Here is a 27,025-nt window from a genome sequence, read left to right as displayed (position 1 = left end):
AAAACCCGACCCGCCCGACCCGAGTTGCAGCCCTATTTACAATGAAGTCTCACTTTCCATTTCCTTCTTTAATCTTTCAGGTCATGGACAGCTATAGGTTTCTTTTTATAACATTTAAACTGTGAATCCAACTCCATCTATATCTCATTAATCTCTTCCCTTTTTGCCAGAGATAATCCTTGGTAGATTGCATGAATTGTCAATGCGTATAACTCTCCTATAATAATCACATTTGGGGAAAACATGCAGCCCGCACTTAAGTGGCCCTCACCGCCCCTTGATTAGGCCTCCAATTGTTGCACCCTCTACAAACGATGCACTGGGGTTGAGCTTTAAGCTACCTCTTCCCAATTTCTACACTATATTAAGGCTTTACATGTTTGGATTTCAAGAATTGTTTTTTAGTCCAAATTGATTATTGGACTCGAATTTAAATATAATTTGAGTCTAGTAATCAGTTTTTTACTTGTCATTGAGAGTAGGGGTGTTCAGGTTATAACCGAATTGGTTTGGTCGGTTCGGTTCTGTATTTTCCCCTTTCGGTTCAGTTTCGATTATTTTATTTTATTTTGAAATTCGGTTATTTGGATTCGGGTTCGGTTATCTCAAATAAAAAATTCGGTTAACCGAATAACCAAAATTATGGATAAAACCATTATTTTTTCAAAAAAAAGTGCTATATGGGCACTCCGTAGGATGATCAAAACCGTCCATTTGATTGATCACAACTTAATTAGGTTGTGTTCAAAAAATCATTTCGATAGGATGATCCTAGCCCTCCGATCCAAACCGAAATATTGCTTTTTTTTTCCTCTTTTTCTCCTACCATAACTGAATTTTTAATCGGTTCTGTTTCGGTTCGGTTTTTTGAAATTTCGGTTTGGTTTCGGTTATCGAAATATGATAACTGAAATTATTTCGGTTATCAAATTTCGGTCTATTCGGTTTGGTTATAACCGAACGAACACCCCTAATTGAGAGTGAGAAAGAGGAGGTACTTTTGCCTAAGATTTAGGGAGGTCGGGATGGAGGCGGGTGAGAAGGAAGAGGAATATGTCTCCACGCTTTAGTCCGAAAAAACTCATTACGAGGAATTTCAGAAGTGGCAAATAGTCACTCCATGTAACCTCATTTAAGAAAGTTAAATAACCAATTAAATATGTTTTGAAATGACTAACGAACAAGATTCTTTCATTTTTTTTTTTTACGATGATTTGATAGGAGAAGTCTAAAAAAATATATTTTAAGAATGGATGTTGAACATGCCCTAACTTATCAAGAAGAATTTTATGATAATTTATTTTCATATATACAAACATCCCCTAAGGCTTTGTTCACGTGCATTCCTCATATGGAAAACCCTATGAAATGACTCCATAAAAAGGAAAAAGAAGATAAAAGAGAGAAAAAGCGTTAAGAAATAGAAGCAAAAGAACCTACTATTTTCCTTCCTTCGTTGTTCTTTTCATCTAACAATGCAGGGGTAGAGAGAGAGAGAGAGAGAGAGAGAGAGAGAGAGAGACTCATGGTATACACTAGATAATGAAAGAGTAGCCACAACTTACCTCGTAAAGAAATGACAAACTGAGAGCTCTGTCAAACACCCCATGCTAGTAGTTTGGCTTTAACATCGAAATGCAGATGGCTGCAGCTTGATGTGCACCCTGTTGTAGATGTGTGTGACGCGCGAGAGAGAGAGAGAGAGGTGCAACTCGGGTCAGGTTCAACCCGAAAAATTCACGGGTCAGGTCCAGGTCTAGGAAGTTGAACCCGAATCGGGTCGGGTTCGGGTTCAGGTTGACTCGACCTGCATTAAAAACCGTCATTTCTTAATTTATTTTTTTTACTATTTTTCTGTTTTGTTTTTTAAAGAACGTAATGTCACGCCCCAGACCGGAGTTTGCGACAGCGTCGTGAGCCCATGGCTCAACCACACAGCGCGCAAGGCAAAGTAGATCATATCATCGTAGTTATATTCATAACCATATGTCTAGAGTGAATTTACTAAAATATCCCTAACTAATTCTATAGTTTACCAATTTGCCCTTAAGGGATAAATTGATGGAAACGTCCGTGGGATAGGGTATTTCACATAAAGCCTAAAGGGGAAAGATATCACCATAATCGGCTCAATCCGACCCAACCAAACCTGAATTGGGAAATTGGGCCGGGTTCAAGTTGAGATATTAATTTTTCGTATTGGGTTGGATTAGCCTATTACGGATGTTCTTTGTGCTAGATATTCTCTGCGATTCCCTGTATAAATCATGTCCATATTTAGCTCATTAACTTGCTGCTATTAGGACCTTGCTTATAGGATATGATTCACTGTAATTAGATTGATTTACACTGTAATTAGATTGATTTACTTTCCATATTTAGCTCCCTGTAAATCTATTTAATTGGCAGTTTGTACATCTCTCCACCGAATTGTCAATGTGGTGCTTCTAAAAGGTTTGTTGAATTCATTCAACAAGATCAAGGCATGAAATTCTTACAAGGATTACATGAGTCATATGCCCGGTTAAGGAGTCAATTGCTTCTCACGGACCCCTTGCCGTCTCTTGCTAAGCTATATTCTTTGGCTCTCCAAGAAGTGAAGCAAAGAGAGATATCATCAGCACATCAAACCAAAATGGAGGCTGCTGCTCTTGCATCCAATGCCTCTAAAGGGAATTACCGTCCCTCGAATTCACCACATCGAGGACAAAAAAAATCAATTGCATTGTGATCATTGCAACATTGATGGTCACACTGTCATCAATTGCTATAAAATTCATGGATACCCACCAAAGAAGACCACAGCAACAAGCACAAATCGCTGCACTCATTGCAATCGAGAAGGCCATATTGTCGAGACCTGTTATAGAATTCATGGCTTTCCTCCCAAGAAAGCACCAGTCCTCAATCCATGGAACCAGTCCCAACTGAAAGGTCTCCAAGTTGTGGGATCCCAGGACAATAGCAATAACAGGCAAATGAGTACCAACACTAATTGTCCATCCGTCTCACCTGATCAGTATGCTCAAATTCTTGCTATTCTGCAGCAAGGTAATTCTCAACCCTCAGTGCAATTGGCAAGTATTGCTCTCTCCACTATAGCTTCATCAAATAATGATTGGGTATTAGATTCCGGAGCAAATGAACACATGTGTTCATCACTTGATTCATTGCATGTTGTGAAACATGATTTACAATCCATAAATGTCCAGTTGCCCAATGGTTCACATGTTCCAATCTCTCACATTGGTTCAGTTCATTTTTCATCTGATTTGCACCTGAACAATGTTTTGCACATTCCGTCATTCAAATTTAACTTGCTATCCATCTCTCAGATTACCAAAGCATTGCATTGTTCTGTCACATTTTTCCCTGATTTTTGCATTTTTCAGGATCTGTTATCGAAGAGAACGATTGGACTGGGCCATGTGCGTGATGGACTTTATTACTTGACGAGACCTACCACACTTTTTGCTGCATCCCAAGACTCCCTTGATGTTTGGCATCGACGTCTCAGGCACCCCTCAATTTCTAGAATGGAGACTTTTGTTAAATTGTTTGATCCATCTATTAAAGTCCACAATAAACATTTTTGTGATATTTGTCCTCTATGGATGTAAGTGGGTTTAGAGAGTTAAATTTCGTTCAGATGGGACAATAGAACGATATAAAGCTCGTCTTGTTGCAAAAGGCTTCACTCAGACGGAGGGCCTCGATTATCATGAAACCTTTGCTCCTGAGGCAAAACTTACCACTGTGCGTTGTTTATTGGCAATTGCTTCTATTAAGTGTTGGACCCTTCATCAACTAGATGTAAATAATGCCTTTTTACATGGGGATCTCGATGAGGAAGTCTACATGACGCTTCCTCCTGGTTATTGTAAACAAGGCGATCTTCGTGTTTGCCGCCTTCATAAATCTCTCTATGGCTTGAAACAGGCCAGTCGCAAATTGGTTTGCAAAGCTGTCTACCGCCTTGGCCACAGCAGGGTACACACAGTCTGTGGTTGATCATTCTCTTTTCACTAAACATACCTCATCTGGCTCTACTTTTGTACTTGTCTATGTCGATGATCTCTTAATTACCGGTACTTCAAACAAAGCCATGGGATCTTTGAAACAATATCTTCATCAGACTTTTCATATCAAAGATTTGGGATCTCCCAAATATTTTCTTGGTGTTGAAGTAGCCCATTCGAATCAAGGGATTTTTCTTTGCCAAAGAAAATACACGTTGGATATTTGCAGGAATGCTTGGTTGTTGTCCCTCTTCTTTTCCTATGGAACAACATCTGCAGCTCAACAATAATGATGGTGATTTATTATCAGACCCATCTCAGTATCGGCGTCTTGTTGGTAGACTCATCTATCTGACATTCACTAGGCCTGACATTGCCTATTCCGTCAACCTGCTCAGTCAATATATGCAACATCCTCGGACATCTCACCAACAAGCTGCTTATCGCATTCTCCGTTATCTTAAAGGCAGTCCTGGACAAGGCGTTTTGTTCTCTGCTCACAGTTCTTTACAGCTTCGAGCCTTCACTGATTCAGACTGGGGACGTTGTCCTCTCACTCGTCGATCTACCAGCGGGTACTGTGTTCTACTTGGTCACAGTCCTATTTCTTGGCGATCTAAGAAACAGAGCACTGTTTCCCGTTCATCTGCAGGATCTGAGTATAGAGCAATGGCTCAAACTGCCTGTGAAATTCAATGGCTCATTTTTCTTCTCACTGACCTGGGTATTCCTCACCCCCAACCCGCTCTGCTTCATTGTGATAACCAGGCTGTATTACATATCGCTGCCAATCCAGTTTTTCACGAACGTACCAAACATATAGAACTAGATTGCCATTTCATTTGTGAAAAGATTCAACGAGGGCTCATTCGTACGTATCTCTGTACTTCCGATCAGCTTGCCGATGTCTTCACCAAACCATTGGGCCACAACCAATTCCATCAACTCATTGGCAAGATGGGTGTGTTGAGCCTTCTCCAACACCCTCCATCTTGAGGGGGGGTATTACGGATATTCTCTGTGATTCCCTGTATAAATCATGTCCATATTTAGCTCATTAACTTGCTGCTATTAGGACCTTGCTTATAGGACATGATTCACTGTAATTAGATTTATTTACACTGTAATTAGATTGATTTACTTTCCATATTTAGCTCCCTATATTTTCTATTTAATTGGCAGTCTGTACATCGATTGAATTAATCAATATATGAGGATTTTGTATTGCCCTATACTCAAAGTTTATCATAGCCTTCATCGGGTTCAGAGGTGGGTTCACGTTGACAGTTTAGAGTTTTGGCTTGGCTTTAACCCAACCCGACCCAAGTTGCACCAGAGAGAGAGAGAGAGAGAGAGAGAGAGAGAGAGAAACTTTCCTTGTATCTATTAGAATATGTGAGACATTAGGATTGGGTCGAGGTTGACCGTTGGACAATCATGGTGGTAGATTAGGCAAGCGGGTTAAGATAGTTAACCTATGGATTAAGCAATAAGATTGAATTAGAAATTAGGCTAGATTAGAATGTTCCGTTCTCTTCTCTTTCCCTCTGTCTCTCTAGCAGTCTTGAACTCGACACCTCATGGCATAGGCAAAGCCTCAAACCACTAGAGTGTGCAGAGAATGGTAAGATTCTTGGTCTTCGGATAAAGTGGACCCTCTCATCATATTCACCTCTTGTATAGACCTGGCAAACGGGTAACCCGGGCGGGTACGGGTACGGGTAAGAAATACCGGCGCGGATACGAGTAGCCTTTCATGAACCCGGAACCCACCCGGGCGGGTACGGATATACCCGCGGGTAACTCGGCAAATTTAAAGAAGAAATTATATATATATATATATATATATATATAGAACACATAAATGTGGTACGATGGATGTACAAGCCTTGATATTTAATCCAACAACAGCTTCTTAACAAGTCAGCTGCTGTTGGATCAAATATCAAGGATGGGATGATGAGTACATGTTTATACACCCATTCATCATACAAATTTTCATCTACTTTAACAAATGTTTGTTTTGGTACAACCAAAGATACCAGTTACATGGTCTGATTGCTTTGACTTGTTTTGTTGGCCCACCCACATAGTCTATTTTTTAGTGTTTAGTGTTTAGGCCTTAAGAATAAAAAGTTAAAAACCGAATGGCGGGTAACCCGCGGGCACCAACGCCCGACCCAGACCCACTCGCGGGTCACGGGTACGGGTCCCATTTTGCCGGGTCTACTCTTGTAACATGCATGTCACGACAAAGACTCTTAAGTAATCACGAACCTCTTTAATACAGAGGTTTCTAGTACATACGATATGTTGGATTTTCCCAGGAACAAGCATAGATTTGGATTTCAGAGGCAAATCAGGTACCCTGTGAGGGATGTGAAGATCTTTTAGGACTAAGACCAACATCGTCCTTATTTTTTTAGATCGCCTTAAATGCCAAACATCAACAAAATCTTCAAAAGCAATGGATTTGGAATACCCTAGAAGTCATGAAAATCGTTTGCAGCTCTGATTTTCAGAAAGCCATTTGTAGCTTTAAACAAATTTGTACTTTTCTCGTTGATATGTTGCCGTTCTATCCTAGCCGCTTGTTGTCTTCTTCTCATTCTCTTTCTTTTTGTTTCCTATTGATATCTTATTTTAGTTAAGGTGACTTACTTAGGTGCGTGCCTGAAATAATACGTTAGTCAGTCGAGGTGCTTCGCCTTTTTGAGGTGCGTGCTTGACAGAGTACTTTCAAATTCCATGAGGATCGACCCATGATGTCCTGCCCATCGAGGCTTTCTTTTACCCATTGAGGTTCATCCTTGCCTATTATGGCATTGGTTCATAATGACTCATTCCTACTCACTCATGGAGGCTTGAGTCTTGTCCAGCCCACGGAGGCTATGATCCATTGGCTTTAAAGCATTCTTTGCGACAAATCAACAGGAGTCATCATCACCGACAATTTCATCATCATCAAGGGATTTTCATCATCAATTCCTGACGGTGTGCAAAATTTGGTGGATTTTGATTACATTTGTAATTTTGGGAATTCTATTGTGTTGGGAAAATTCTATTGTAATATCAAACGTTTGTCGATTTTTTCAATCCACATACGTTTGAGGGGATATGTTAGAATATGTGAGGCATTAGGATTGGGTTGATGTTGACCGTTGGATAGTCATGGTGGTAGATTAGGCAAGTGGGTTAAGATAGGCAACCAAGCCGGATAAAGCGAAACGTAAATCACGTGGACCGAGAATTAGTAGAAATTCTGAAAGGCAAATTCTATATTAAGTGCTCTATATAAGCCCCATTGATTCTCTTTGCAATGCATCCAAGAATTAGTAGAAATTCTGAAATTAGTGCAATCTTCTCTAATTGTATCAGTATCCGTCCAATTTTAACCGCTCAGTAACTAATATAAAATCTGAGAGTCAAGGGCTAACAGGGATTTCACGTGGACCGACATGGAATCCATGTTTGTTTCTCTCCCAATGGAAAGCCAACTAAACAGCCAGTCAACATGTTCTGTTCTCACGAGCAAACCCATACATGAAAATGCTTGAAAGAAATGCATAGTTAGTCTCCCTCCTAAAAGAAATGCATAGTTGATTTTGCAGCAGTGTCCATACTGCACGATCAACGGTCTTGATTTTACATATATGCCCCACTGTGGGACCCAATTTTTGCTTTTACCATTGATCGTGAAAGCGACTTTCGGCGTAGTCGTTACGTTCCGTAAATCACGTTGGTAAGCCAGGCAACAAGAGAGCTGATTTTTTCGGCCCCTCTGTAGGATAATACACCCTCTGACCCTGTTTGACGTCAAATCACGTTAAAGGGGGGGTGTATTATCCTAGAGGGGGGGGGCGAAAAAATCATCACAAAAAAATGCAAATAGAAAAGCAAAACGATTCCAGATGTCTCCGCAGTGAAGGAATACCAACGGTCATGATTACCCTCACTTTCAATCGGACGGTTATTTTGCTCTCTTCCTTTATTGGCTCGCCCTACTAACCTACCTAACACAGTCTGCCAACACCCATCCATGTGCGTCTAACACGTGTCCCAGATGTTCCTACACTGAACAAACAATCTAGTATAGCCGTACCCTAAACTTCAGATGGACGGCTGAGATTCTTAGATTCCAAAAAGAGTTGCTCGACCTTTATCCCCGTGCGAAAACTCGGTTTATAAACTTCTGAACGTCTCTTTGTACTCCCCCCTTCATCTGTATATCATGAGAATAAACCAGAGCTCTTAGCTTTCTATTTAGGGTTTTCTCATTTCCCCAATTATTTATCATTTTTGTTTCATCCAAGCTCGTAGATTTCTACTGATTTTCTCAAGATGATGCTCTCGTTGGAGAGCGATCTTAGCCATTCGCAGAAACCCCAACAGAATCTCTTTGGTGGATCGAGTGGAGGATTTTCTAGGGTTTCATCTAACGCGGATAGCGATGAATCGATTTTGCAGAGGGAGGCTTGCTCGAAACTCAAATCGTTACTCGATCCTCCGGATTCACATGAAGGTCTCTAGATCCCCTTTTTAATTTCATTTGGATTCTATATTGGTTTACGATTTTGTTTATTGTAAATTTCGATTATTGTCAAGCTTATAATCGATTCTTTTTGTACTGATTCTTTGTCCGACTTGTATTTTTAACTTTTGCAAGCTGAATGAACCCATTTTCTGCTAGAATTCGCGATTTCTCCCATAAAAAAGCCATCTTTTATTAGCAACATGATAAAAAATCCACCTATCAGCAGATCCGTGCTGATGCCTTGCAACAAAATTGTATTTTTAAGTGGGTTGATCGAAAATTTTGGAGCATTATGCTTTTCTTGTGGAGATCTATTTGCAGACATCCATATAACCTATTATGGGCTATTATTTTGATTGCTCTGTATTAATTAGCGGCGTTTTATTTCAGAGGGATTCATGTGCCATTATGTTCTGTTATTTGCGTTGTCAGATTGTTTATGATACCTTGGTTTGTTCCTAGAGATGGACGCCACATGACCCAAAATCCCAGTCCCTGAGGTTGTATTGCTGCAGCTTTAATTTGTGCAAATAGAAAGTAGGATTTGAAGATTCAGACAGCCTAAACATTCTGTTTTATGCACGGTGCAAAATATTTTCTTTATAAATAACATTTAACCGCCCAAAAAGACCTTATTACATGTATTATGTAAATATTATGATTTTTTTGGACTAGAGGTACAAAGGTCTGTACTGTATTTCTAGATACAGAATGACAAAATGTCCCGGGCAAGACACACATATCGTATTAGATATGTTGGATCTGGAATGTGCAAATCTGGGCTGATATACATGTGTGTGTATTGTTGTTAAATTAGAAGTGGAGCTTAAGTTGGTGCTGGTTTATTTTTGTTTATCTCTTTACCGTCTCTTGTAGCAATACCATTTCTAGTTTCATATTAGTTTTATTCTCACTTTGAGTTTGCTCATCAAATCATGTTTTCATAACATTTGGTGTCTTGATTTATATCTCCGTTTTGCAACTCCCCATTAGACTTATATTTATGGCCAAATGTATCTTCATTCTTTTATGCTTTCCAGAAAATGATATTATGTGCTCTTTGAATAATGCGTGGTATTGCTTGTGCCTCACTAGTCAACTTCATTGCTTTCTGATCAAGAAGTATTTAGCGAAGCACCGTTTCAAAAAAAAAAAATGTATTTAGTGAATCATTCCCCATGACTTTAGGTTCTTACGTTTTTCTGTTTTCCATGTTGTAGTTGATGAAGAAATGCTCTTGGCCCTTGCCCATCAAAAGTATAAGGCAGGGAATTATAAACAAGCGCTAGAGCACAGCAATGCCGTTTACGAGAAAAACCCTCGTCGAACTGATAATCTTCTCCTTCTGGGTGCAACTCACTATCAGGTAGGGTCTTTTCATTTTACGGTTTTTTCTTCTCATTTCTTTTGAATATGTTTATTCTTGTAATTTCACTTTTCTCTTTTTATGAAAGCACATATCTCATAGTTTGTATTTTGATGAGTTTATAGTGGAAGTCTCTGAAAGCCACGAGTCTTTATTGTGTTCAAGCTGCTTTTGGTTCTCAATTGATTTTGAACAGTTCGATTTTGGCCGACAAGGATTTCTCTGACCTTCAATATATATTCATATTTTCTAGTTGCACGATTTTGATACGTGCATTGCAAAGAATGAAGAAGCTCTTCGTATTGATCCACATTTTGCAGAGTGCTATGGAAACATGGCCAATGCTTGGAAGGTAACTGCTGTATCAATTACTGATTGTTATAAAATTGAAATGGATTCTCTGCTAATGAATTCTAATGGAACATGGTTCCTGTTTTATTTCCATACAGGAGAAAGGCAACATTGACCTTGCCATTCGATATTATTTAGTTGCTATTGAGGTCTGTATATCGTGTTAACCCAATTGCATTTATCCTATTAAGTACCTAAAAAATCTCTCTGCTATTAATGGAATGGGTATATTTTAACTCTGTTTTCTCGATCATAAGAATGACTTCATTTAAACATTTCTTCACTATGACCGACTTTTCCCATATGCATGAAGATTATGATTTTTGTGGGTTTGGAGAATGGAGAGTAATCTAGTATAGTCTAGAATACTAGTAGGCAGGATTAAGCATGTAAGAAAATGGTGTTATGTACACGGGGATTAGAAAAGCATAAGTAATTTATTCATGTTTCATTGATCTGTTTATTTTTCTGTTTTTAGCATAGTTACCGGTTAATTCAGATACTCGGTTTGGCTTGGTATGCAATTTACCAATTCCCTTTACATGCTTATATAGGATACAGAAACCTGGAAACCCAAATTCATTTTGAAGTAGACATGTGTCAGTTGATTCTCGAGCGAAGCAAGCTTTTACTTAAACATTTTCCGTAGAACAAAGGTACCTTGTATCACATAAGTTTGCAACAATGCTTTTGTAGGTTTACTAAAACTGAATTTGTCCATCGACCAAGCAAAGCACACACCAGCCATGTTAACTCGTGGCTACAAATGGATACATAGCGATCCTCACACAATGAATGACTTTCCAGCCCAAGCTAATTACATCCAGTATGTCTATGATAAGTATGCAATGACTTCACAACATCAATTGGTGTTTGGAGAGTTCATGCTGTTGTTTTGCTCAGTTCACACTGCTTGTAGTCGTGTACGCAACAAATTTAGGAATGCAATTGCATATATGTACTTGTAAGTCTTCCAACATATGGCTATTATATATTGGACCTGTGCAAACTTTATATCTATGGTCACAATCAGATTGATGTGCAACTTTCATGCTGTTTGATTGTTGAAAAAGAGTATGTTATCTTGAATCCGGTCAACTCTGGAGTTCTCAGAGTTCATCTTGGTAATTGAACCGGTGGATCTTCATTTCAAAGGAGCTAGTTCATTTGCTTAGATTGCCAGAGCACTTATATATTGGGTAATTTATCCATGTAGTGATAGGAAAGTGCGCAGAATCTTTGCCAGGTTCTTGTAACCATTTTAAATCATTTGCTAGTTATGTAAATCCAAGGGAGATTGCTTGCACTACTTTCAACTACTTGTTGGTGATATGTTTCACCTCCTTTGCATGCCAATGTTTCAATGAAGCATTAAGTTAGCACTGCTGCTTTTTTTTCTTTCTTTTGCCCTGGCTGAAATCTTCAAAACTACTAATTGCCTGAATTGGATTGGATTTTTTCCCTCATCTGCTTTGTTTGATATTTGGATGTGGTTCTGTTCTGTTTGATATGGAATTGTAGTTTATCTTTAGTTCTTTTTGTTGTTTGCAGCTCCGCCCCAATTTCTGTGATGCATGGTCAAACTTAGCTAGTGCATACATGAGGAAAGGAAGGCTTAATGAAGCAGCCCAGTGTTGCCGCCAGGCTCTTATGTTAAACCCTCGTTTGGTGAATTTTTGTTTTGTTGTGCCCTTCTGCTCTTTTCTTGGGTTTTAGTCCCCTTTATGTTATTATTGCAATGCTTTTCTTTCTCTGGCAGGTTGATGCTCATAGCAATCTTGGAAATCTGATGAAGGCACAAGGTTTAGTACAAGAAGTAAGTCAAGTGATTTCTATGTGTTATTTTCACTAGATATGCATGTCAGACCAATCGACTAGCCGGAGTCCAACAAACTAGAAATCGATATTTGATGTAGGACTGGTTGAACAAGTTGAAATCATGGCACAAATTGCACTGGAAGAACTGAATAGCTTGAAGTTGATCAGAAAATTCAGAGTATTTGTGCAGCAATATCATCATAAGAAGGCTAGAAGAGCATGAATTCTTTCATTAATACAGCTAAAATTGCAGATAATAGATGACATGCTTATTACTTTATGAGCTTTTAGCAAAACCTTGCTCAAACCCTGGACAATTCAAATTCATTTCCTAATTTAAGAATACTTTCTAACATGGAAACCACATCAAAACCTTGTGCTATTCCTATATGGTTCCCGTCCTCTATATTTAGTCTAATTAACAACTAGACAATTCTTAACTCCAATCGAAGCCTTAAACCAGATCTCCACTTAGAGTCAACCTATAGCATCAAAACTTCACCAAAACTCTACCTTATTTTGTTAAACTTCCCTTTCCAGGAGAAAACTGTTACTAGTTGGTATTTGCTAACGGCCATGAAGTTGCTAATTTTGGCTGCTTCCCAAAAGCCTATACTCAAAATATTTTATTTTATTGCGAAAATATCACGATAAATGCACAATGTCATTTTTCCCTAATTTTATTCGTAAATTTTATATTATTATATTTTAAATATTTATTTTTCCAATTTTCCTGATATAAACCCGAATATAACAAAAAACTTCAAATTTCCCCAGATATACCCTTCCCGAGTAATTCCCGAGACAAATATCTGTCTTTGGTCGTATGTTACATGAATTCTTCTAAATGGCCGAGGTACCCATGTTGGATACTGGCGCTTCATGGAGTCAATGGGACACTACTAAATCCCTTTTATCAACTTTTTATCTGAAATCTGAATTACAGTAACACAAATATACAGTTGCCAAAGGTTTTAAATTATATCCATCTTCATAGTAAGTTTTTTCTGCCATTAAAAAAAATATAGCAAGTTTTTTCTATGAGAATAAAACACTACATTTACTTAATTTTATGAAAACTCCCATTGTATTAACTCAGGCCAGTTCAGCTAATTGTTGTTTCTAATGCTTATGACCTGTACAGGCATACACTTGCTATCTTGAGGCTCTGCGCATACAACCAACTTTTGCAATTGCTTGGTCAAATCTTGCTGGTCTTTTCATGGAGGCAGGGGATCTTAGCAGAGCCCTTGCATATTATAAGGTGCATCACTTCTTCCTTTTTTATGAATCATGACACGATTCCATGACATGATTCTGGGGGCGCATGGGGTTCTTAGACATTAATGTTGATGCTTAGTTTTTCTTCTTATATGGTTGAAAATTTAGTAACTCATCTGTTCCTTTTTTTGTGAGAAACAATTTATTAAATGCAAGGCAAATACAATAAAGGTGGATGTGGGCATAAGCAAACCATAGCCTGCATAAACAAATGCTGACCTTCAAAGACCCAATCTCCTGTAACATTTTTGCTTATCTATGAGGGGACAATCATTAATTTCTTTGATGACATTCAAGGAATCTCCTTCGATAAAGGGCCCCCTTGTCAAGAAAAGAAATCTCCTTCCTGGCATGTATTATTTACTTTGTATGCCATCAAAATTGCAATTTTCTGGAATTCATCCAGTAATAATTGTGCAATTTTGAATTGATAACTACATGGAACACTTAAATGCATTGTATGACGTCAAGCTTATTCAGTGTAGAATCATAGTATCATCTAGAGCCCAACGAGTTTACCATGGGCACTTTGGTACAAACGTAATTATATTGGTGATTAACATAAACTTTGATAAAATAACAAAAATTCGAAAGGTAATTTGGAAAAAAATGTCAATTTAATTCCAATCAATGCCAATATCATGTGTCTGTGTTTTTTTTTATTTGGGGGGGTGGGGAGGGGGTCGTCAATGAAGTTAGATTCATGAAACTTTCAAACTTGACACTCATCTTCTAATACTCAATCTTCCAATACCCAGCCATCTGTTGCATGGATTCGGATTCGAGGTGGCGGATTCGGCTAACTCCCAAAAGTAGGATTCGTGGATTCAGTAATTTTTAAATAAAATAAAATTTTAAAAAATCTCAACTCAACTAAGCCTTTGTCCCAAACTAGTTGGGGTTGCTAATGAATCCTTTAGAAAATTTTCATGAAGAAAGTGAACGGATCTACCCGGTTCAAATTGACTAAGTCTAATCCTGACACTTGTTGGGTTTGTCTACATGGATCATTTTCTTCCATTCTATCCTAGCCAAGGTCATGTTCTTTGTTATGTTCCTAGCCCTCAAGTCTTTCATCGTTGTTTCTACCCAAGTTGTTTTCGGTCTACCCCTACCTCTTTTTACTTCATCGACTTGGCACCAGCCACTTCTTCTCACTGGAGCATCCAAATGCCTACGTTGGATATGCCCAAACTATCTTAATCGGTGCTCTCTCATCTTCTCCACAATTGGTGCCACCCCCACCTTTTTACGGATGTCTTCATTTTTAATTTGATCTAACCTTGTGTGACCTCACATCCATCTTAAGCATTCGCATCTCCGCTACACTCATCTCATGCACATGCTGCTTCTTGGTGGCCCAACATTATGAGCCATACAGCATGACTGGCCTCACAAGTGTCTTTTTAAATAAAATTTTAAAAAATAATAAATTATATATATAGAGGACAGTTTTTCTAGTCGTCCGACTAGAGAACCTTCTCTATTCCGCCGACCAAAAAACACAGTGGTCCCACATTATTTGGACAATCCAAAACATTCATTTGATAGAGGCCCTAGCATAGATAGGGTGTGCCCAAAAAATCAGCTGCATAGGATCATCCTAACCATTTGATTTGTGGAGGTTAAAAATAGACAGATTTGTGGAGTTTATAAGCGTCCATTTTAACCTCCATAAATCGAAGGGTTAGGATGATCCTATGGAGATGATTTTTTAGGCACATCCTATCTATGTCAGGCCCATCAAATGAATGCTTTGGATCATCAAAACAACGTGGGCTCACTGTGTTTTTAACCTCCACTGTCCATTCTTAACCTCCACAAATTGAAGGGCTAGGATGATCCTATGGAGCTGATTTTTTGGGCACACCCTATCTATGCTAGGGCCCATTAAATGAATGCTTTGGATCATCCAAACAACATGGGCCCGCTGTGTTTTTGGTCGGCGGACTAGAGAAGGTTCTCTAGTTGGCCGACTAGAAAAACTTTCCTTATATATATATATATATATATATATATATATATATATATATATATGTGAAAAAATTGAGGGTGGAGGGTAAAGGCGTTAGAGATTTTATTAAGAGAGCCGAACAAGGAAGGGGGGTTGATATTCGAGGGTCGAGATGCTAGGGTTTTTATTGAAAGAGCATGGGTTGTGCTTTCATATAAGAAAAAGTTAAGAAGGACATATGTTTAAAGAGAAATATATAGGATTCGCATTTTAAGAGAAAGCGATGAGTCAGATTCGCCTGAAAGAACAAGAACAAGAATTCGGGTGTCCCACGCGAATCCAAGTCCGATTCGCATGTGGAGGCGTGTCGACACGCGTTCAGCATAGGGTGGCAAAGAATCCACGCAACACAGCATAATCAGTGTCATTACTATACTAGCTCACTTACAAAAAGGACTTTCTATGGAAGGATGAAGAAGAATGCAAGAAGTATCATTTGGAAAGACAGGTGTGGTGTGCAAGATGAAAATTAGGTGGGCATAGGGATAAAAGTTCGTGGGAGATGAACCTAGCTACAAACCATTAAAAAAACAAACAAACATGAACCAGGCTAAAAGCTCTCTCTGGCGAGTAGGTTCGGAGATTTGGGGTGGAAGTAGATAGTTTGTGGAAGTAATAATAAAAAACATGGGTTGGAATGGGGGTGGTTGGCTTTTTATAGGACAACTAGAAATGCCAGATTGCGTGCATGTGAAGCTATTAGCGGTTTAACCGTTTAAGGAGATTTTTTGGTTTTGGATTGGGAGTGGGTCACGCAACTAGATCTTGGCTGGACTCTTGGTGATGGACCTTTAAAGGATTCCTTACGAGTTATGTTTATATTGGCCAGAGATAACACAAGTGGTGGATTACTACTCAAGGGAAGTTAGTAAAATCATTTGGAGGCCATTTTCAAGAATGTTTTTTTTTTGGGGTCACAAGATAGTTTTGTAGCGCTATGCGGTCTCGAGGGTACCTACATATGGATAAAAGGGACAAAAAGGCAATGGAAATAGTTTGCAAAAAGGCCGTTCTCAATCAGGATTTTCTATTTTAAGCTGATTGGGAGGGGTGATGTTGTTAAGAAGTGATGTTGTTAATGTTACATTGACTTATGGATGATAATCTTACTTGGGGCACCTAGGGTCATTCACTTATAGACAGTGTTTCCGCATTCAAAATGCGGATGCGGGTCAAAATGCAGTCGAAGAAAATCCTAGTCAAGTGCTCGGTTGACGCGGCTATGTGCTTGGTTGATGTAGTCATAACTCGGGAGAGTCAAAGGAGTTTTGATTGACCGTAGGGCAAAACACGGAACGCGGCGGAAAAATGCGGAACGCGGCTAAGGAAAAGAAAGTCGACTCTGGGTGTCTACGATGACGCGGGGGAGTTTTAAAACTATGCTTATAGATGATAATCCTACTAGCAGGGTTGAAATTTTCATAGTAAACAGGGACAATTTTTTATCCTGGATAATATTTACCGTGGAAAATGACGGCTAATCCAGTGAAATATTTTCCAAGAAAAAAATTCCTGCTTCAATATTTTTCAAAAATACAGTATTCCATGTTTAATATATAGGTAGTCCAGATTGTGGAAACCAGTGAACTGGTAGTGAACATTTTTTTGATCGGGGCTACCCCATGCACCAGTTTAGGACGTTCCTAGTTCTTACCTATTGCAACATTTGGCATTGGTTGACTGGCTACTGAAAACAGAGTTTCATTTAATGGCATTTCCTGGTCATTACAGAACTCTTTTCTATTAAGATTTTCCTTATGGTTCAATACTATATTTGTACCAACTGATTTGAACTTCTCTGCTTGATGACTTTTTTTTTTTAATTTGCTTTCAGGAAGCAGTCAAGCTCAAGCCAACATTTGCTGACGCCTACCTGAATCAAGGAAATGTTTACAAGGTAAGCCATTAATGTATTGTGCGAATAGGGTCAGGTAGCAGCAAATGCCAGGACTGGTTTCTGGAGAGAGAAACAGATATTTCTTTTGCCTTTTCCAGGCCATGGGAATGCCGCAAGAGGCTATCGTGTGTTATCAGCGTGCTCTTCAGGCCCGACCAGACTACGCAATGGCTTATGGTGAGTGCTAATTGCCTTGTTCCATATTAATTTTTGCGTAGGGTGGCTAGCGTTGGACCCTGTGAATGCCGGATTGATTTTCTAGCCAGTACATGCAAGTTTTTGGTGGATTCCCTCCTGGGGAGATCCACCGATTACCTGTTGGTTCATGAGAAATCAGACGTGTAGTAATTCCCAGACAGGGCTTATAGATTCTGATGTGAATTTTCTTTGGACTATCCCACTCTCCAACCTTGCGTAGTTTAGGTCATAGCCCAGGTCCATTACAGCAGTGCCTGGAACCTATGTCACAAATATCTCCGATATTTTGATAAAATGACAAAATCCTGAAATAATCCGGTGAAATAAAAAAATACAGCGATATTTTTATTTACCTTGATAATATCACGATAATATTTTTCATTTTTTTTATTTTTAATGTTTTTCCTGATATAAACCTGGAAAAATAAAAAAATAATATATCCCGAGATTTTCCCTTGCCGAGAAATTGCCGGAAACGATATTTGTGACATAGCCTGGAACTGAGTCAGATATCACTCTAGCTATGATTTCTGGACACGGACACGGACACGAGTATCACGTCTCGACACGGACACGGGGTGTCGGTCGGACACGTCAAACTCCCAAAATTTAGAAACGGGGACACGGCTAAAATAGAAAGTACATATACTCATGATTTGTGGACACAGATTCGTGTGCCGAGTTTCGACCAAGTCTTGACACGGATATGATGTATTTGACATGGAAACCCATAAAAAACTAGAAATAGTGTCACACTCATACACATACATACATATAAAGTTGCTAACACTTCTAGCAATACATTTGAAAATGTCTAAAGGAGTGTCGACACGTGTGGACACGGGTGTCGTGTCGTGTCCGACACGACACGTGTGTCGGCAATAAATTCGAAGTGTCGGCCAAATCATAGCACTCTAGTCATAGCCGTTGAGCATTTCAGAGTTAAAAATGTCACTGCCAATATCATTGAAGCTGATCTCATGCACATATTTTAATGAAATGCGTAAAAAGTACAGGTCTAACCCCATGGTGACCAACTTAAGTAGATAATAAGTTGCATCAATTTCCTCGCTTTAATTGCCTACAAATTATGCTGAGTAACCACACATTGGGTGGAATCATTTTTGTGCAGGGAATCTAGCTAGTATTTATTATGAACAAGGCCAGCTTGATTTGGCGATTATCCATTACAAGCAAGCGATTGCTTGTGACTCAGGATTCTTGGAGGCATACAATAATCTGGTAGGTCCTCTTATTTCTATGCTGGAGCATTATGTGAATACTATTATGTTGGGCAAATGACATTCTTTTCTTACTTACAAAAAATTGGTGTGTCCCGTTATACGTCTGAAAGGGGAATGCCCTCAAAGATGCTGGCAGAGTGGAAGAAGCAATCAACTGCTACCGGGTTGGCCCCATTCCACCTTCTCATTAATAATGCTTTTTATAGGTGCTATTATGCTTATCATATTATATTCTGATTGTGTTTCTTTTATTGCATGAAGTCATGCCTTGCATACCAGCCTAAGCATCCACAGGCTCTTACCAACCTTGGGAACATATATATGGAAAGGTAATCTGTCTATAAATCATAAATGTCATGAGCTCTAATTATAAAAAGAGAGTTCTGTAAAATCGTGTCATGGGTTTTTCTTAATAAGCTTTCACATGGAATATTTGTTGTGGATATGTAGGAACATGATTAGTGCTGCTGCTACATTCTATCAGGCAACATTGGCTGTAACAACAGGATTGTCTGCTCCTTTCAGCAATTTAGCTATAATCTACAAGCAACAGGTAGTGGGAATGCACTCATTCCCCATTTCCCCTTCTCCAGTACAATAATAAAAAAAAGTAACAAAAGCCATTTGCTCTCTCTCTAAAATTGTTCTTATTTTCTGTTGGCTCCTTGCTATTGTGACTTGGACACATGGCATTGGTGACAAGTGCTGAAGTGTGTTGCATGCTTTTTTTTTTTTTTTTTGCATGTTACGTGGGGTTTAGACGTCCAAAATTCTAGACATTGCGATGCTTACATGCAAAAAACAAATTTAATTCTCTCAATTCCCAAGTTCATGCCAAGCAATCAAGTCCGTTTGTATTTTCTTCTTGGTCAGTGACAACCACATTATTCTTTAAATTTTGTTATTAATAAATAATATGAAAAGGGCAAAATTAGAGATGACTAAATGACAAAATGAAACTAAAATGTTAAAAAAAAAAAAAATGTTCAACAATTTAATTCCCCGTTGATGTATGTTAAGAAGAGATATTAGCTGCCAAAATGTGAAATAAAAGTACCAATGACACAAACATGCATGCACACTCACATTTCTCATCCTGTTTTCTCTTTCTAAATAACTTCTGTTATTTTACCGGTAATCTTGTTCCTTGCCAAAACTTAATGGTTGTTCTGATTCTATTTTCTCAATGACAGGGAAATTATGCAGATGCTATATCTTGCTATAATGAAGTCCTTCGGATTGATCCTTTGGCAGCAGATGGGCTTGTCAATCGGGGCAACACGTTCAAGGAGGTTGGTAGAGTTAGTGAAGCAATTCAGGATTACATACGAGCGGTTACTATCCGGCCAAGTATGGCTGAAGCTCATGCAAATTTAGCTTCAGCTTATAAAGACAGGTATAAGCCACTGTTTGTTTTGGGACCAGATGGAGACTGGAAAATATTAAAATGTTAAACTATTGTTGACGTTCTTGGATTTTTGATCATTTGCAGTGGGCTCGTGGAAGCAGCTATAAAGAGTTATAGGCAGGCATTGCATCTACGCCCTGATTTTCCAGAAGCAACTTGTAATCTTCTGCACACCTTACAGGTATAATCACGGGCTGTATACTTGTTGCGTTTACAAGGTCAATTGACATTTCTAGTTTTCTTTTTTTTTTTCTTTTTCTTATGGCCTTGCAACCAACTTTAGAGAGTTTGCTATAATCATGCAATTCTATGTGTTTAAAATTATTAAAATGAAATTTCATTATCTGAAGTGATACACACACACACACAGGATGTGCAAGAGACTGAATAAAAACAATTGAACTAAAAACATTATAAGAGGCTATCCTGCTCTTGTTTTAAGTATGAATTTGTAACAGTATATTTCTAGCACTTCCCTCAGGCTAAAACATGACGTAACATCAAGAGCTCACTGTTGGGAAGTTTCTGCACTTTCTGATTTCACCTCTCGGTAACCCTTTTCTGCGAATGGAAGGCTGATCAATCTTTGGGACTTATTCTGTTTAATCTACAGAAAATTATTGATAAAGGATGAGTTATATAATATGCGGATTATAAGCTAAGAAAGGGAGAACGAAAGATTACAATAGGGTTGATCCTTTTTATTGTGGGTACACGTTTCTGCAGAATTGTACTCCAAGATGTTTTCACTAGGGTTAGTCCTTTCTGTCGTGGGCGCATGTTTCTGCAGAATTGTACTCTAACTTTCGTTTAGATTTTGAGGGTACGATCTTCCCATAAACAAGCTTGAATGTCAAGTTTATTTCTTTTTTAAATGATGGTAAATTTATTAATAAAAAGCGAGGCGATGAGATGGTCTATACAAGAGGATGAGAAACAGACGCAAAAAAAAAAAAAAAAACCGCTACAAGCCAATGGGCAAAAAATCGAAGACCGGACCGGGGGGGGGGTGTCGAATCTCTCCGATCTAAGCTCGGTTCACCCCCGATCGAGCCAACTGGTCCGCCTCACTATTGGCCAATCTCCTGACATGATGAAAGCAACCTGGAACCTCTGCAGCTGATCTTGAATCTCCTGGCTGTGGTTTCTTCAAAGTTCAAACAAACTGCTGTGTTCTTTTCTTTTTTCTGAATGGTAACCAGAAAATATTATAAAAAAAACAGCAAAATTTTATTAGTTGTACTTTGTTAAAATTGAACTGAAGTATCAGACAAGTTCATGTTAGGAAAGAAAAGATGAAAATGGAAAAAAAAACAGCTTATATAGAATATGACTGAGATAAGCAAATAACTCTATAGACCAATCTGAATTATAATTAATTATAAAAGAAGCAAAACTCTGAAGCAATAGGCATTAATAATAATAAAGTAATCTTTTAGACGAAATATTTTTTATACTGTTTTGATGCATCATTCTATGTGGATTGACTAGGTCATGACTGGCCTCTCTGCCTAGGGTGTCAATGGGCTGAACACCCAAGCTGTCCCGACCCAGGATTTACCTTGTAATTGGGCTATAGTTGGAATTGGAATACTCGTTTTCTGACCGATCGGTGATCGAATTTGCCCCATGACACCCAATGTGGATTGAGACATTCAAGCTGCTGCAAGTCAATTTATTGGTGCTCCTAGTTTTTTTTACCCTTGATCAAGACATTATGATCAACATTATTGTACAAATACATTAGTTAATTTTCATTTGGTTGCAACATAATTCTTTGATCTGTTCTTCAGTGTGTCTGCAATTGGGACGATCGGGAGAACAAGTTTATTGAAGTTGAAGGGATTATAAGAAGACAGATAAAGGTTTTATACTCCACACACTGTTTTGCTAAAAGAGTCCTCTCTCTCTCTCTCTCTCTCTCTCTCTCTCTCTCTCTCCTTTTACTGGACATCTGAATGATCTTCACTAAGAAATTATGGCTTTATGTCATCAATGCTTTAATTTCAGATGTCAGTTCTTCCAAGCGTGCAACCGTTTCATGCAATCGCGTATCCCATAGATGCAATACTTGCATTGGAAATTAGGTAATTTTTGTTCTTGATTATTGTGATATTAGTAGGATAAGTCGGAGCTGTGGGCTCATGGTTTTCTTGCCCTTGTAGTCGAAAATATGCTGCTCATTGCTCTCTGATCGCATCCCGTTATGGACTTCCTCCCTTCAATCACCCCCCTCCTTTACCTGTAAAGATTGATGGTAGAAATGGGCGACTCAGGGTGGGGTAAGTTTTTCCTCTTGCTTTTTTGCACCAATCATATTTTCACTCTTTTCTAAATTTGGGATGGTCTTGCCAGATATGTAAGCAGTGACTTTGGTAACCACCCTCTATCACATCTAATGGGCTCAGTATTCGGCATGCACAACAGAGAAAACATTGAGGTTTGTGAATCCAAATATGCTTTCACTCTTTATGTCTGTTTTTCTGTTTAGTCTTGTTGATCAGCTCTGGATGTTCATATGAACGGTCCATATCTCAGTTGGAAGGTCATCGTGTGGGCAAACACGGGGTTTGGGCTTCAGGCCAGCTTACTTACTAAAAAAACTCTGGCTGTTCTATCTTTCCATTGCTTTGTGGAATTCACAATCTATGTTTGCAGGTGTTCTGTTATGCCTTAAGTCAGAATGATGGCACTGAGTGGAGGCAAAGAATTCAATCTGAAGCTGAACACTTTGTCGATGTGTCTTCCATGTCATCTGACCTGATTGCCAGGATGATTAATGAGGATAAGATACAGATTTTAATCAATCTTAATGGTTACACCAAGGTATTGGCTCACCATGTTGGTCTTGCATTTCATTTCCTGCTTCTGTGTTGAAATCAATTTTTGATTTTGAAGGTATAGAGTATAGACAGTATACATGGCTGGTAAATTATATCTGGTTTGCATGAATGGCAGTGATGTTACTTTGGTTTGTCCCGAAGCAATACAATTATTCATTTATTTTTCTTGAATAATGTATTGATGCACTGGTTTTCTTTATGAAAAGGGGGATGCTTATTTAATGAGATGGGCCATTTTTTGTTGACTCAGGTACCCCATTTAGATTATCTTTTTTTTATATGTAGGCTATGAGAGGAGTTGAGTTGAGATAGGCTATGAGAGGAGTTTGGGACAAAGGCTTAGTTTAGTTGAGTTGAGATAGGCTATGAGAGGAGTTGTTATTATTGTGTTCAACTTATAGGTAGGTTAAGTTTCCATTTGTCAACAGTAAGTAGTTTTCAGGGTTATGGTTCTTGAAATGTTTATTGTAAAATAGCATGTAATCTATATATGGACGAGATATTTATTATTTACCCCTTTCTGCTAAACTGTTATCCATAATGCATTGTTTAGATGTTTCTGTTTCCTGTACAGTTTATGATATCACCCCTGCCTTGTGCATGAAGTTGTGTTCTGTTTTGGTCACAGATAGCACCTCCAGTATGGAATTTGGCATTATGATTATGACCACAACAGCATTTCTCATTTGTCTCATTCTTTTCCAGTTCACAATTTTGCTTCTGATATACGTCGTGAAGGCGATGACTTAATTTGTATCCTTTGATAAACTGTAGGGTGCAAGGAATGAAATTTTTGCAATGCAGCCTGCTCCTATCCAGGTTTCTTACATGGGGTTTCCTGGGACCACAGGAGCAACTTACATTGACTATTTGGTCACTGATGAGGTATGAGCCGATTACTTAAACTTTTCATGGTTAGCTGCTTGGTGTACTAACTGCAGGAAAATCCCTTTGCAGTTTGTTTCACCCACACGATCGTCCCATATTTACTCAGAGAAGCTTGTTCTTCTTCCTCATTGTTACTTCGTGAATGATTACAAGCAGGTTATTCTTAATCCTACGACTTATTAGATGGTCATGGAGAAGCTACATATGTAGGATACCAGTCTGAATTAGTATTATTTTTATTTATTTTTGAGAAGCAACCAGTGAATTATTTTGCTTGTATGTTTCCTTTCTCAGAAAAATTGCGATGTTTTAGACCCAATTATTCGACACAGGCGAGCTGATTATGGACTACCTGAAGATAAATTCATATTTGCATGCTTCAATCAGCTATATAAAATGGACCCTGATATCTTTAATGCTTGGTAATACGATACCCTCCGTGTGGGGATTGCACAAATTCTAGCGTTACTCAGTATTGACAGTATTGACGTGAGCAACTTTAGGCCTTTAAGGACTGAAATATTTGTTGCATCTATTTCAGGTGCAATATTCTAAAGCGGGTCCCTAATAGTGCTCTGTGGCTTCTTAGATTTCCAGCTGCAGGAGAGATGAGACTGCGTGCATGTATGTGCAGGGATTCTGATTATGTTTTGTATAATGTCATGTTATTTTAGTATTTGGATTTGACCACAGAATCAAGACTAACACTTATTTGCACTACCAATGGTTATCTTTCAGATGCTTTGTCACAGGGGGTGCATCCCGATCAGATCATTTTCACCGATGTTGCTGTGAAAAATGAGCATATCAGACGTAGTGCTTTAGCAGATCTATTCCTTGACACGTAAGCTCTGTCACCACTGTGGCCCGGATTGTTTTGGATTTTGGGAACCGATTGCGAGTCCAAAACTGATTATTGGACTCAAATTTATGTTTAATTTTGAGTCCAATAGTCAGTTTTGGAGTCATTTCTCGTTTCGCAAAATAAAAACAAACAGGGCTTACATGTTTCCTGATGCCTAGAGGGCAATTATTTTGCTCACTCTTGCAATGGTGATTTGTTGAGTAGGCCGTTGTGCAATGCCCACACAACGGGCACAGATGTCTTGTGGGCTGGTTTGCCAATAGTGACGCTGCCCCTCGAGAAGATGGCAACCAGAGTGGCGGGTTCACTGTGTCTAGCCACTGGACTTGGGGAGGAGATGATTGTCAAAAGGTAATCTGGATTTATGTTTGTGTGTGTTCCCTCTATTTCAATTGCTGAGTATATATGCTGCTCTTTTGATGTTTCAGTATAAAAGAATATGAAGAGAAGGCAGTTGAATTGGCTGAAAATCGTCCGAAACTCCAAGCACTTACTAATAAGCTGAAGGCTGTTAGATTGACCTGCCCTTTGTTCGACACAGCACGCTGGGTAAGTTATTAGAGGGTACTATGGCCTTTAAGTAATGCCCTTGCTTTCACCCTTGTATTTTGCGTTCATGTGTAGCCTTGTATAACCAATGTTTTCTCCTGTAAGGCATCATCTTTTTATTCTCTCTTTACTTTCCTACATACCATCAAAATGTTGTATAAATGATTCATCTCAAATGATATACAGGTGAGGAATCTGGAGAGGGCATATTTTAAGATGTGGAATCTGTACTGCTCAGGTGGACACCCACAGCCCTTCAAAGTGATTGAGAATGATACTGAATTCCCATACGACAGATAGTTCATACAGAGTTTATATAAGTTGCAAAGGCGAAATTACAGTTGGTTCGTTGGTTGTCCAAATGATGCACTGGAGATGTATTTGAATTCCGCAGTGTGGAAGGAAACCACAGGTTGTACTTACAAAAAGGCAGGGCTGCTGAGTTTGTACTGCCTTCTCATTTGCACCCTCACAATGCAGTGATAGAGGTAATAGTAATACTCTGTCCCTTTGAGACATATTTTTCTCTCAAGATATTTAAATGAGTCAATATTCCTTGTCATTTCACTCTAAACAAAAAAAGTGTTTGTCATTTCACTCTAAAACGAAAAAAATGCTTGTTGGGCCATCTGCCTTTAGTTGAATTGTTTCAGTTTTTCCTTGAATATCTAGTATCAGCAATTTCTCTCGGCGAGTTCTTAAATTGGGCCGCGTTCTTCAACGCTTCAAATTCTCTTTTATTGGGCAAAAAGAATGGGAGAGAATTACCATTAAAAAAAAAGAATGGAATAGAATCTGGTGGAGTGACTCAACTTCAGTTCCAGAATTCGTTTTTAAAATCACTGCAAATTCGGTTCAAGAGTGAAATAAAAGAAACTGGCCGAATGGGGGCAGTGTTGAAGAACTCCATTCTATGTTTTTTTGTTCTCTGCCCAGAAGTTCAACGCCGTAGCTACAGAGTTTTTCTAGCAGGCAAAGGAGAGACCTCTTTGTACTTGTAGGCCAATCTCGCCTGGACCACCCCTTGGTGTAAAAAAAAGAAGCACTCATAAATGCACTAGAAATGGGAGGCCCGGGAAAAGTAGGGGTGCGAATATGACCTGGGTGTTGTGTGTGTAGGCCGAAATGGAGTTAAATTGGGAAGCTATGGATTTTAGAGTCCCATTGCTTAATCGCGTGAGATATGGTGGAATCAAATTGTTATGGTGGAGAGTGGGGAGTGAAAACACCAATGCAGCAGAGAACGACAACATGAATATTTTTCAACTTCACTTATTTAAGACAGACGACCGAGAAAGAAAGGCTCCGCCTTTCCAATTGCTAATTCGGCAATTGAACTTGCCTGAAATCGATCGTTTACTGCCTGTTCTGAAAGCTAGAGTGTATTGTATTCCGGCAACATGGAACGCCGGTCAAGACATGATAAACGTCAACAATTGTTGATTGATATAGTTACTGCCTTCTATCACCTGACCCAGCTTACCACCAACGAAAGGCACGTCTGATTGTGAACTCCCCCTGTGGATGTGGGTTCCGGATCACCGAAGTCTGGAAGCCGCACGGTCGAGCCATTGGAATGAAATGACATAACTGGAGATCATTCTTTCCCTTCCACTCAATAGGGTTTCCTTCTGTATCCCAATTACGGAATCTCATCAACGGTTGTGATCAAATAAAGTGATGGTGTGGGATCGTTTGGGATCTTCGTTATGTAGATTGCCATGCCCTCGTGCAGAGCAATCTGCCCCTT

General features: G+C 38.9%; 1 protein-coding gene across 1 annotated transcript; it reads left to right on the top strand.

Moving 5' to 3' along the window:
* Positions 1–8,219: 8,219 nt before the first annotated feature.
* SEC (Tetratricopeptide repeat (TPR)-like superfamily protein) lies at positions 8,220–25,940 on the top strand. Its single transcript, XM_077372634.1, has 28 exons — positions 8,220–8,541; positions 9,774–9,919; positions 10,173–10,271; positions 10,369–10,419; positions 11,822–11,938; positions 12,030–12,086; positions 13,233–13,352; positions 17,218–17,280; positions 17,379–17,457; positions 18,611–18,720; positions 18,833–18,886; positions 18,984–19,051; positions 19,173–19,275; positions 19,916–20,118; positions 20,215–20,311; positions 21,924–21,995; positions 22,141–22,217; positions 22,296–22,412; positions 22,486–22,570; positions 22,789–22,956; positions 23,748–23,858; positions 23,931–24,017; positions 24,156–24,283; positions 24,403–24,485; positions 24,600–24,705; positions 24,931–25,077; positions 25,155–25,275; positions 25,462–25,940. The coding sequence occupies exons 1-28, from the start codon at positions 8,361–8,363 to the stop codon at positions 25,573–25,575; spliced, it is 2,964 nt and encodes a 987-aa protein (XP_077228749.1). The 5' UTR covers positions 8,220–8,360; the 3' UTR covers positions 25,576–25,940.
* The last annotated feature ends 1,085 nt before the right edge of the window (positions 25,941–27,025 follow it).

This window comes from Tasmannia lanceolata, unplaced genomic scaffold, assembly GCF_043159265.1.
Source record: "Tasmannia lanceolata isolate RefF3 unplaced genomic scaffold, GAP_Taslan_0.1 ptg000037l, whole genome shotgun sequence".
NCBI lineage: Eukaryota > Viridiplantae > Streptophyta > Magnoliopsida > Canellales > Winteraceae > Tasmannia > Tasmannia lanceolata.
Note: the sequence above shows the minus strand (reverse complement) of the source record. Positions and strands in the feature narration are given on the sequence as shown.

What these genes read in the sequence shown, in the direction of transcription:
- SEC (XM_077372634.1), top strand. Translation starts at nt 8,361, where the DNA reads ATGATGCTCTCGTTGGAGAGCGATCTTAGCCATTCGCAGAAACCCCAA. An exon ending in CACAAGGTTTAGTACAAGAA is followed by an intron (nt 12,087 to 13,232) that starts GTAAGTCAAGTG and finishes TGACCTGTACAG; the next exon opens with GCATACACTTGCTATCTTGA. An exon ending in AAGCAATCAACTGCTACCGG is followed by an intron (nt 18,887 to 18,983) that starts GTTGGCCCCATT and finishes TATTGCATGAAG; the next exon opens with TCATGCCTTGCATACCAGCC.